The sequence below is a fragment of the Notechis scutatus genome, chromosome 2 (genome assembly GCF_049901735.1).
Source record: "Notechis scutatus isolate UNSWTSFEM ecotype Mainland chromosome 2, rNotScu1.2, whole genome shotgun sequence".
Lineage (NCBI taxonomy): Eukaryota > Metazoa > Chordata > Lepidosauria > Squamata > Elapidae > Notechis > Notechis scutatus.
This window is the reverse complement of record NC_142010.1, coordinates 163,600,131-163,612,513: the sequence shown is the minus strand read 5'-3', so window position 1 is coordinate 163,612,513 and position 12,383 is coordinate 163,600,131. Positions and strand designations below refer to the sequence as shown.

Below are 12,383 nucleotides of genomic sequence, written 5' to 3'. Positions count from 1 at the left end.
CTTTTCCAACATGGAGCTCGCCCTACAATGGTATAAGGAACTGGGTGGACAATATATGTGTTTATATAAGAAAAGAAAGAAGAGGAGCTGAGCAGATTTAATCAGCTTATATCTGGATCCAAAGGGTAAAATTATAGAAAATACCTCAAATGTCAATTGAAATCATTTTCATTGCATCAGATCATACACTTCTACAAGCAAGTAGACTGTTTATCCAATATGGTCAGGAATTATAGAAACGAAATCCTAAAAAAAATGATGTAACTCAGAAAAAGGGAAGAAGCTCCAGGTTGGTATTCCAGGATTTTAAGGAAAATGCAATGCACCTTGTCTTCTAGATTGTATTGCGGAAGGGGGTTGAATGAACTCAAGGATTTGATTCTTTTTAGTATTTTCTCCAAAGCTGAGTCTTCAACAGCTTAGCTTTGTTTACATTTACTCTTTGAATCTAATCCTGTTTTTCTAAGCCGAATACTCATCTATGTTTTTCTTCACTGTTAAATATTTGTAATAATTTTAAGCAATTTTGACTCCATATTGTCAGGTAACATGCTTCAGATGGCATCAATTTCTCCAAACTGAGTGTATGTTGCTGGATTTGTAGACTTTGTGCTTGTTTCACTCCATCCCTTTTGTTAACAAAAGGTGGAAGATGCATTCCCTTTTTTAGTCTTGTTCTTATATTTGGGGATGAAAAAAAAAAAGATTGCAACAAATACCAATGAAAGAGACCACTGTGGTATCATCTTGGGCTTGGATGAGACTCAGTAGCCCCTTCTATGATTCTATTAATAATATCCAACTTTTTATTACTAAAACAGTTTTGTTTTCTAAAAAGCAGACAGTGGCACTTTTAAAAACTAGAAATAAAGTCTTATATGAAATATGTTTTTAAATAGGGTCCAAGACATGGCAGAGAAAAGGTACAAAAGAACATGAGAAAAATCTCAGCCCACAGCATATACTATAGTCACACTGATTGTTAGCAGTGGTTGCAATATTCCATTTTTCTATAAAATTAGGAATTTCTTAAGTTCCAAAAAGGTTTAGTCCCATGCTAAGCTTCAAATTCAAAAGCCAAAAAAGTAGTTCAGGCCACGTGAGATGCACATGAAATACCTTCAAACAAAATGCATCTTATTCTAAGATCATGTTGTTGCTGTAGTAGAAAGCCACACAATTCTGGGGAAAAACACTAAGGCAGATAGGAGCTAAGTGAGTATCTCTGTATGATCCAATGTGTCTTTTTTGCAATTGAATTTAAAATTCTGCATTTATAGAAAATATAGATAGAATAACAAGAGTTGGAAGGGACCTTGGAGGTCTTCCGGTCCAAGCCCCTGCTTAAGTAGGAGATCCTATACTATTCTGGACAAATGGTTATCCTCTCTCTTCTTTAAAACCTCCAGCATCCACCACTTCTGGAGGCAAGCTTTTATGTCTATGAATGCTTTTTGTCTACATGCTCACTATTAAATATAATATATGCAGAAGATCTGCATTCCCAATGGTATTTGAATGCAAGACATACTTTTGATCTACTCATTCATACAGCCTGAATATGAAATACAAATGCACAGTAGAACAAGGACATTGTGCTGGACAGACAAGCATTTTGTGGGAACAGCTGTATATAGTTCAGTAATTCTTCAACTAATATTCATTATTAAAGTGACTCTAACTGAAGTATCTCAAAGTTATAAAAGGCAACACACATGGTCATTAGCTTTTCAATTTGCAAGCCTGTTCACTTGTACAATTTATATATAAAAATGGAATATGCAATAAATGCTGGTGCTTTGAAATACAATTATTTTATCTGTACTCTTATCACTGTTCCAAAGAAATGCACAATGGTATTTTTTTTAAAAAAAGTGTTTTAGAAACTTAAATATCACAAAATTGAATCTATGAAGTTATTATTAAAATAGACTCTGTCATGCTCTGTAGTAGCATCTAAAGTCTGCATATATTTTTTTAAGTACTAAACCTGTTTAGATTTCTATTAAAATAATATATTGCTTTCCCCACCATTTACTTGGATGGTAGTTCCTAGTCATGACACACATATTTTATTGGACAGAGTCCAGCTTTTATCAAAGGCAACATTCAGCTTTCCTCATTCTTGTTAAGAGGCAACTTTTTTTTTGTTTTTGCCTTTTCCTCATGGATTATGTAACGTGTAAAGACATACAGTCCACATTTTTGGACTAGTCTTTCTGGAAACTAAGTGAGGCTTCATTCAAACAAACTAACTATCCAAAAATGGGATATATAACATCACTTCTGGAAAAGGTAAGGAAATTAGATTCAAGTTATATTTTAATAAAGTCACCTCCTTGAATATTTCAGCACTGCAGATGAAATTATTAAATGAAAATTTTTAAATTCTACTAAGTTAGCAAAGAAGAGTCACTGATATCATTTTTTTAAAAATCAGATAAATTTGAAAAAATTGCAGTGCCTGGATTGGGGTTTTTTGTTTGTCCTTTAACAATAACTCCTCTCTTCACCACGCCTTCTACAGAAAAAAACTGTACACTATAGTCCTCAATATTCACCGATTTAACGTGATTGTTCTCTTTCTCCCCACCCTCGCCAAAGATATATGGCAGGCAAGCATTTAGCTTGTCAACCCATTGGAAATAAGGAGCCCATATAATCACTATGCTTGCGAGGCAGTAAGTTCTTTCAACTATATGATATAAGCAGTTATGTTCAGAGTAAACTAAAGATAATGTTTTCTATAGTACAATCCTCTTTTCAAGGAAGAAAAATAAGCCATTAAAAGAGCATTCATATTTTCCAGGCAAAATAAACAAAAAAAATCAAATATAATGCAATGGAAAACTTGTAGACCAAACACAGAGGTGTGTGTACATGGCCAAATATGAGAGACATCTGGATTGACCGCAGGTTTCTCACACCTTCTTGCATTTGTGGCAGCTCCCTCCCTACTTTTTGATCTTTGACTCCTCTGTTTGTACTAATTCTTTTGTCTTTTCAGAATTTCCAGTTGAAGATCATCTATCACTGCTATTCGGGTAGAAGAAGTTAATCAAACATATCCTCAAACATACGCTGGCCCATAGCTATATATTGCTCTTTCTCCTCCACAGTCATCTGTGACACAAGCTCCGGCCGCTGATTTACTTGGCTGTAAGAAAATGGGTGTCCTGCCACCATAACAATGGGGTCTTCAGTCACTACCTCAAATTCATCCTCATCATTGTCATCTGTCAGCCCATAAAGCATTGTGGGAGCAGTGGCTGCACAAGGAAGGGAGTCCTCATCCGATTCACTGGTCTCACTCTCAGAATCACTGGCATTTGTGGCAGATAAAGGAGCAATCCCTCCCATCGCAGCCGTAGAGACAGAGGAGGTTTTCTTTTCATGGATGAGCAGAGCACGCATCACCTCTTCATTATTATCTAGTGCTGCCTGTCCTTCTTCATCTTCATGTAACATGTTTATGTCTTGCCCACCTGCAAGAAAGTATTTAAATAATTTAATTATATTCATTAGGACATGACAGTATGCAGATACTTACTTTGCTGCAATTATGTTGCTAGGTACTATGCAATCTAATTTATTGGATAATGATGTATAGCTTGTAGTTGGGACTCAGCATTGTAAAGTAGATTCAGTATGCACCTAATTAGTCATATTAAGATGTTTTATACCTTGACAAAGTCCAAAAAAATGTTAGGCTCCCCTATACCCATCTAACATTACCGCCCCCTTTTAGATTCTAACTTTAAGTATGTATTTTTAATTTATCCAGCTTTTATATCTTCTAGCTTTTTATAATTCATTTTAGATTTTCACTTTTTAGATCCCTTATGTTTTTTTTTATGTTATTATCCCACGCTCTTATGCTGGACTATGACCTTAATAAAGATTAGATTGGATTTAAAAAATGCTTACAATTTAAAACATCAACAAGGGGGTATGTAACAATTTACAGCAATCTTGATGATTATAGTCCCTAGTGGGAGTGGTGGAAAGTCAGGTTATCGATCTTTTCCTCTTGGCAGATTGTTGGGTTTTATTCTGGTCTTTATCTTTAAAAGTTTATAGGCTGGTTGAATGCTGATCTATTATAACCCCTTGCTAGACTATTTTTTCTCTTTATGTTGTTTTGAATAACTTTTGCCTTTCTGTAAGGAATTCACAAGGGTCGGGTAGTGAAAGTGTTTTCACTTAATTGACATGTATATTAGACTTTCACCATAGGGATTTTGAGGAATATTACTTTAACTTTCTGTTTTCTGTGTTCTCTTCTTTATAATTGCTAAATTACACACAGCAATAATGTATCAGATTGTAGACAAGCAAATGTGGCTAGTATTTGAAAAAAGACCATTTGATAATATACAGTCCCTAGCTGAAAGCTTTTTTAAAAAGTTTGGTGAAATGATAATGGTTGAGAAAAATATTCAGATGTAACTAATTGTAGATAAACTGGATTCATAAAAGGAATTGGATTTGAAAGTAGAAGATTTGATGGGGATTGAAAAAAATAAAGATCTTAAAGAACTACAATGAACTGAGTGGACTCTACCTGCCTCCCTAAAGTTCAAGCCTGCATTCTTTTACAACAACAAAAAACTAAGTGGAGAAGTGATAAATGGTTTTCCCTAAAAGGATTCTTTCAATGCATTGGGGAATATATTTATCATACTTAATTGGAAAACAACTTCATTTGGATTCTTTTGGGAAGATAGATGATCTTATTATATTTAACCAGACAACAATTGAAAAGAGATTATATTAAGAAACAAAAATGAATATTTTATCCAGGACAAATTAGTGTTAACTTTTGGGGTGATTTGGAATAGATAAGAAACTGGTAAACTTTCTAGAGTTGATTACAATAACATTTTATTAACATTTTATTGAAATTGTAATATTGCTTTTTTATTATTGTTCTACCTGTTAACTCTTTTGTCATTAATATAGTAGTTAAGACAAGTTAATAATCTTCAAATAGAATTAGTAATTTAAAATGGGGGGGCTGTTTCACAAGTGGTTGGAAACTAATTTCCTTGTAATATATTTATCAGTATTCAACTAGGAGGGAATAATATGTATATACGTTAGTGCTTTTAATGCGCTTTTTAAATGTTGTGTTTTTTTGTTTTAGTTTAAAATTTTTGGAGGTTTGTATTTTAACTTTTTTTAAATAAAATACAATCTTTGAGAAAAAAGGAAGTCAATGATGACATTTTGCTGTCCCACCTGCTGCATAATACTGAAGTGGTATAGTTGCACTGTCATATGCCACCTGATTAACTGGGAGTTTGTATTCTTCAGCAGCTGCAGTCAGGTGAGTAGTTGGTAGTCAATTATCACAGTGAATTCCCAATCCCAGAGTTATACACGCAGAACAGTGATTGCCTCCTTCATTGCATAGGATTTTTTTTATGGTGCTACATTTTTGTTTCCCTGGAGAAGATTCTTTGACAAGTATAAGTTGTGGTCCATGCCTTCATGGTTTTGAAGGAGTACTAAGCCTATGTTAGATGTATCTGTACAACATATGGTTGGGATAAATCCAGCCCTTTTATTACTGGCTTCTTACATAAAGCATCTTTTATTTTCTCCAATGCTTCCTGGCATTCTGTAGACCACTGTACTTTGAAGGGTTCTGTTTTTCTCATTAGGTCTGTTAGGGGTAGTAGACAAATGAGGGATAAACCTTTGGTAATAACCCACCAAACTCAGGAAAGAGTGAATATCTTTGTTTTGGAGACTTCCACCTGTTTCAGGATTTCCACCTTTCCCATTTCAGGCTTTATCTCCCCCTTATCAACCATGAACCCCAAATATCAGGTTTCCTATATCCTAGAGAGCACTTTTCTGGGCTTATGGTTAAGTCAGTTTTTCTGAAACAATCCATTGTTAGGCTCAGGTGTTGAAGGTCTTGCCCTCTCTGCGATCCAGATGGCACTTCCTATGTACCCTCCCTGACCAGCATGGAGCCACTCGTGCACTCCCTTTCTTCCTTCTGCACCTTCCCAATCTGTGCAGCATCTCTTGTACACCATCCCTGACACTTCCTCACACCCTCTTGCTCCATCCCTCATCCAGCAGCAAGCACTTAACTGCCCGAGAGCCTGAGACTTGCTATTTCCTGCTGGTTTCCCCACTGGCTTTGGTTGTAGGAAGTCAAGCAGGAGCTACCTCGCCTAATGACAATGGGATTCATTAACGATGGCAACTGGGACTGCATGAATTATCCTCACTAAATGATGTGGTCATGCTTTATAACCACATTGCTTAGTGATGGAAATTCCAATCCCAATTGCCATTGTAAGTTGAATACTTCTCGTAATGTACATCTATTTACATCCTTTCAGATTTTATAATGCTTTTCCTCTTATAACTTTCTTACCTTCAGTGACCTCATTAGGATCATAAGCACCTTGCACTGTGCTTTCCCGCAACCAGACTGGTCTCTCTCTGGGTAGTTTCCCTTCATTTGCTGGCTGATGTGTATCTTCTTGATCCTCCATGTTAATAATGACATTCTGAGTGTACATGTCCCCATAAGAAGGACCCTTTGTTGTCCAGGCTTCTCTGTGCTGACCACTTGGTAAAGTACTGTTTCCCAATGCACCAACAGCTCGGTCTTTGCTGCATACAATCATAAACAGAAATGTTTGGATTAGAGAAATATTTTACATTATTTTAATAAAATTCTTATAACAGTACAATTTAAAGGCCAATACATATGGTTTTACCCAACATTGTAAAGGTCATTAAGACTTCTCAACAGGCTCACTAATGATACTCATTTTTAAAGGATTTAAAAAGCACTACTCACTTATTACAAATGGATTATAGAAATGCTATTAGTTCTAAAGGAATGTTAGAAGTAATGGAAATATATAGTTCGGAGATATTGCAGCTCTTACCCATTTTTGTCCATAAGCTCACTTTTGACCTTACTTATATTTTATTTATCATATTTAGAAACCACCCATCTCCCATACAGAGGAATTCTGGGCATTGTACAAATAAAGACAGTTCCAGACAAACACATGACTATCTCCAATGTTTCTTTTCTAAAAATGCCACTAAGAGTCCCCTATGCACTCCTGGAAAGGTAGTCCTCAGTGATAACTCAAATCAGAATTTCCATCACTTAGGAACATGTCTGTAAAATCATATGACCGAGCCACTTAGCTACGCAGTTCCAGCACTTCTAGTTTCTATTATTAATCAAATCCCATAGCATTGCTGAGCACAATTATCATGTGATCACCATTTGTAACCCCCGCTGGCTTTCCCACAGATTTTGCTTGTTGAAACCAGCAGTGAAAGTTGCAAATGGCAATCGTGACCATGGACCATCCTAAGTATGAGGAATTTGTAAGTTAAAGCAGTTGCTGAATAAGTGGTCGTTAAGTGAGAACCATTGGTAATATTGCTGCTCTGCAACATGACAGCTTCCCATTTATTTTTTTACTTAACATGATCTAAAAGATATTAGTCAGGCGGGGTACAAAATGGAATAGGCATCCTGCAGGCAACAAGTTGCTTATTTCTGCAGACGGGATTTTATCAAATCTGCAAATGATCTGAAATTGGCCAGTGCCAAATAAAATGGAATTAGTACAGTAGAATATTTGAGTTCAAAGGGGCCTGTAGGTTACTGAACCCAATCCCTGCTTATTGTCAATCAGGTAACAACTGTATTAATAACATAAAGTGTTATATATTATGTGACTTATTTTGCTAGTTGTTAGTACATTACTGCATTCATTTGCTGCACTCTGTTTCTGTTCTTTTACATTTTGCTGGTCATTGATAACATAAATATTATTGATTGAACTCCTGCTTACTGCTGAATACCTATTAAAAAAGCCTAACATATTATTTTTCAGTGAAGAATCTACAAACTTTCAGCAATTCACTCTGTCAATCTGGTCTTATAGTTGTATGTTAATATTAATATGTCACTATTGTATTATTGTTTAATATTGTTTAGTAACTGAATCTATGCATTCAGAAGCAAACACTCCTATAATTAGTGGAACTGAATCTCAGGTACATACGGATAGGATTTCAGATATGCAATGAAAATCTTTCAGTCTTTGAGATACTAAGAACTTTTTTTAAAAAAGCCCTCAAGACTCTTAATTTCACAAGATATTAACTTTTTTCTCTATGTTAAGATTTGTATTAAAGAACAATCTTAATGTACTTTAGTACTCTATTATCCTATCTAAATATGTATTTGGAGGAATAAAAAATTGTCTTGAATTCTGAAAAGGAAAAAATGTGTAAATTGAAATCACAATAAAATGAACCACAGAGGAGAAACAACATTAAAATATTGTTTTTAGATATACTTTATATAAAGTCAAAAGGTATAATTCCATGCATTAGTTGGAAGTCCAGCTCAGTTAAATATGTTTTTTTTTCTGTGAGTGCATATGATTACATCCAATTTATTAAAATTTATCAGATATTTATGCTGGCAAATGTGTTTAGTATCATACTGGGATTATACAGCCAACATCTGCAGACACCTACCGTATATGCCGGCGTATAAGACGACCCGGCGTATAAGACGACCCCCCAACATTTCCACTCAAAATATAGTTTGTTATATACTCGCCCCTCTTCCGCACGCCTTCCACTTTTGCACTTTTTTTTTTTTTTTGAGGCACTTTTGTCTACCGTGGAAGCGATCCCGTGAAGCCGAAAGGAGCAGCCAGCCTTCTCCCAGCTCCCAAGGAAGCGAGGCTCGCACCGCCCGGGCTCCGCTGAGGTATCCGGCTGGGGCTGTCAGGAGTTGTTACCGCTGGCGCGGCTCCGCGCGGCTCCAGTCCCGCGTTGCCTCGGGAAGGGAAGGCAAAAGGAAGAGCCGCGGCTTTTGCCTTTCCTTCCCGAGGCAACGCGGGACTGGAGCTGCGCGAGCGCGCCAGCGGTAACAACTCCTGACAGCCCCAGCCGGATACCTCAGCGGAGCTCGGGCGGTGCGAGCCTCGTTTCCTTGGGAGCTGGGAGAAGGCTGGCTGCTCCTTTCGGCTTCACGGGTTCGTTCCACGGTGCGCAAAAGTGCCTCAGCCGCGGGCAGCCGCAGTGCTTCCCAATTACTATTTGCCGGCGTATAAGGCGACCCGGCATATAAGACGACCCCCAATTGGAGGCATCTTTTCAGGGCAAAAAGTCATCTTATACGCCGGCAAATACGGTATATAAATCATAAAGATCCATACCCAATCACATATATTTTTAGAAACAAAATTTGAGAAGTCTGTCAACACTTGACTACCAAGTTCAGACAAATTAATACTCTGGCCCACCTCTGCTTCAATGCAAGAATCTCCATAGGCTCAGGCTCAAGTAATTCATAAGCTAAATTAACATCCTCAGTCTCACGAAGCAATGCATAAATAGGTTCTATTTGTTCATTAAATCGTGCTACAAGAGTCCTTGCATCCTTTTTAGGCATTGCAGATTCATCTTCTTCCACTTCAGTCTCACAAAATGTGCAGCGAAATATTCCTATACAGAAAATAAACCAATAAAAATTAGGAAATATAAAAATGCTAATTGTTAAATTATTTGACGGTTTGTGCGGAGCAAAACTATCATGGAAAAGATGCATTTTATTTATCAAGAAACTAAAGCATAGACAAGGCAAAAGTATTTTAGGTAGTACATTTAGGTAGTAGTTAATTTACTTAACTGATTAACTCTACCAATTTACAGTTTTAAAAAAAGGCAAGACAAATTCATGGAGAATCAGTCAGTGAGTGGCTAACTGACTTGAAAGTTGTTTTATCTTCTCAATCAGAAGCAACCTTCCTCAAATAGCAGCTGCTGCTGCTTTCCTGGCTAGACTCCTGAGCTTCCTGTCAGTACTTTGTTGGTCAAAGTGCCACAAAATACTGGACAAAAAAGGCAGTAAGTCAACAGCAGGGCTATTGTTTTCTCCCTTATGCCAGGCCTCCAAGTTCATGAATGTGTATACATGGGAGAGAGAAAAATGTATAGAATTCTGCTGTGAACATGACAGAAAATGAAGTGCAAAGGATATGGTGGAGAAGAGGATATCAGCCCTGGTTATGGTGTCAGTCCAGTTCTCATCCACTATCAGGCAGTCCTCAACATGTTCTGACATATGGCCTTGTGGCAAGAAAGCTTTTACACATAAAAAATGCAAGGATCCCATTTCTGCCCTCTGGTACATCGTTCCTACAAATGGTCCATTTGGCGCTAATCTACTTTAAAAACGCCAGGGAACCTTTGGGTTCCAGCCAAACATTTTCACTGAAATGAACCAAAATTAATTTTTATGTAGTTCCCCATTACATCATTTCATTTTTATACCTTTTGCATTGATTGCTTGTTTTCCTGAGTTTCTAATATAAGCTGTGTTGAATGTTTCCAATTTTGCAACTGAACAAGTCTGATAAATAAATAACTTCTCTCTTATCTAATGATACATTTACATGTTTGGGCAAGATTGCAACTAGACTATCCTAATGAGGCATGCTCTCTCAGATGCATTTTCTTTGGTGCGGTTTTCAATGTTTACTAAGCCTATGATATGCATTGTGATCATGTCTTGGTTACATGCTTCTGTAATATTTCTCTAATATTTTCCCAATATTTATATTATAAATACACTTCCATTATTTTCATTTCTAAAAAATCTTAATGTCTAGCTAACTCAATTGCCATAAAAACTGTTCACCTCTGCAACCCTTTTTAAAAAATCACTTAGAACAACCAAATATATAGGCTTTTTCTATCCCCAAATCAACTCTCCCAGATAAGATGGCAAATTATTATTTCAGCTCTTTGAGGAATTCTTGTATCTTACCTGTATTAGGTTCAAACAACTGATTTGCCTCTAAATCTGTGAAGGTACTGGAACAAATAGGACACCTGAAAGAGGCTCGGTTGGTGGAGTCTCTTTCATCTGTCTCAATTCTCCTTCTCATGTGATCCAACTTGTACTTCACCACATTGACCAGTAGACGATAATTAATGAAGTAGAAATTGTGCCTGGTGGTCTTCCCATCCGGAGCTGTCTCCACTCTCATCCTACATTTGATAAATTTGTCCCCTTTAAGAGTGTTGAGAATTGCTCGCAGCTGCTTCCGATCAAACTTCAGAAGCTCCAACATGTCTTCCTCCTTTACACAAGGGTTCCGAATTAGAATGTCCAGGGCCAAAGCATGTTCAGTACCATAAAAACCACGTACTACATACTTAGCAAGGCGTTTCAGAGAAGCTGGGACCTCTGTGAGAATGTCTGGATCTGTCATAGCTGTTATCTTGCAAACAAATATTATATTCAAATTCTTTTCTTCCACTTAGCAGTATCAAATCCACTGTCCACTATAATTCACTATAACCATAATAAATAACAGAAAATTAGAAAACTGCATGTGTAACATTACTTCTAATCTTCTTGCCTTCTTCACTGTTCTTATACATGAAGAAAAATATCTATTGTATTCCTGTGTTCCAGTCTGTACAAGATGTACAAGTCTGTCAAGACTGTATCAATTAATATAGCATCTAAGACACACTGTTTCATTAAGAGGACCAACGGATGAAAGATTACATTACAAGTGGACTATTGCTCTGTCAAATGTGAGCTGCAAACTTCCTGATGGCCACTAGATACCTTTTTGTAGCCCACATTTGGTAGCTTGAGCCATTGCACTAAGCATCTTTCTTCGAACAAAATGGGAGGGGATAAAAGGATTTTGAAAGATTGCAAGATTGAAAGATGTGGGAGTATTTTGCTTAAACCACTTATATACTTTTTTCCAAAGGAAAAGTCAGACCTTTTCTTTTGCGTGTGATAAGTGGATTGAATGACCAACCAGTAAGTTTATTTAGTCAATGAACAATGAAATGGAATAATCCAGGTTTGTGCTATAGCAGACGCACTTGACTCCCGATGCTGCCAACAGAAAGAAACTGCACAATGGGACCAACTACACAATGGGACCCTTCTCCCTGGCATACTAGATTCCAACCTGCAGAAAACGGGCTATTACGACCGCGTTTCATGGAGGAGGATTCAATCCGAAGCCCAACCCCTCAGTGAGGGACGACGACAGCTTCCTTTCACTCCCAATCGCCTCCGCGTTCGGAAACAATCAAATCAAGGCCGTCTCACCCAACGAGTCTTTACTGACACGCGAAGCTCCCGAACAAATTTCCCCGTTGCCGCTAACCTCCCCAGTTTTCCTTCAAGGCGGCTGCAAACGAAAGTCCGGCCGTCCCGAAACGTCACTACCGTGCGACACACTGTGTTCTACTTCCTATCTCATTAACAGCAACTCCCCCCCCCCCCAGCTCTTGAAGCCAATTGGAATGAATATAGTGTGTGATCGGCCAAT

General features: G+C 37.3%; 1 protein-coding gene across 3 annotated transcripts; it reads right to left on the bottom strand.

The window, feature by feature from the left end:
- Positions 1-2,781: 2,781 nt before the first annotated feature.
- GTF2E1 (general transcription factor IIE subunit 1) lies at positions 2,782-12,331 on the bottom strand. 3 transcript variants are annotated; one of them, XM_026675441.2, is made up of 5 exons: positions 12,161-12,331; positions 10,847-11,377; positions 9,321-9,522; positions 6,398-6,639; positions 2,782-3,485 (listed from the first exon to the last, which is right to left on the bottom strand). In XM_026675441.2, exons 2-5 carry the CDS (start codon positions 11,292-11,294, stop codon positions 3,055-3,057), a joined length of 1,323 nt encoding a protein of 440 aa, XP_026531226.1. In that variant the 5' UTR covers positions 11,295-11,377; positions 12,161-12,331; the 3' UTR covers positions 2,782-3,054. The 3 variants fall into 3 exon arrangements, with proteins under 3 accessions (XP_026531226.1, XP_087813360.1, XP_087813361.1); XM_087957234.1 differs by having other exon boundaries at positions 10,847-11,303; positions 12,161-12,293; XM_087957235.1 differs by having other exon boundaries at positions 10,847-11,296; positions 12,161-12,293.
- Positions 12,332-12,383: the final 52 nt, after the last annotated feature.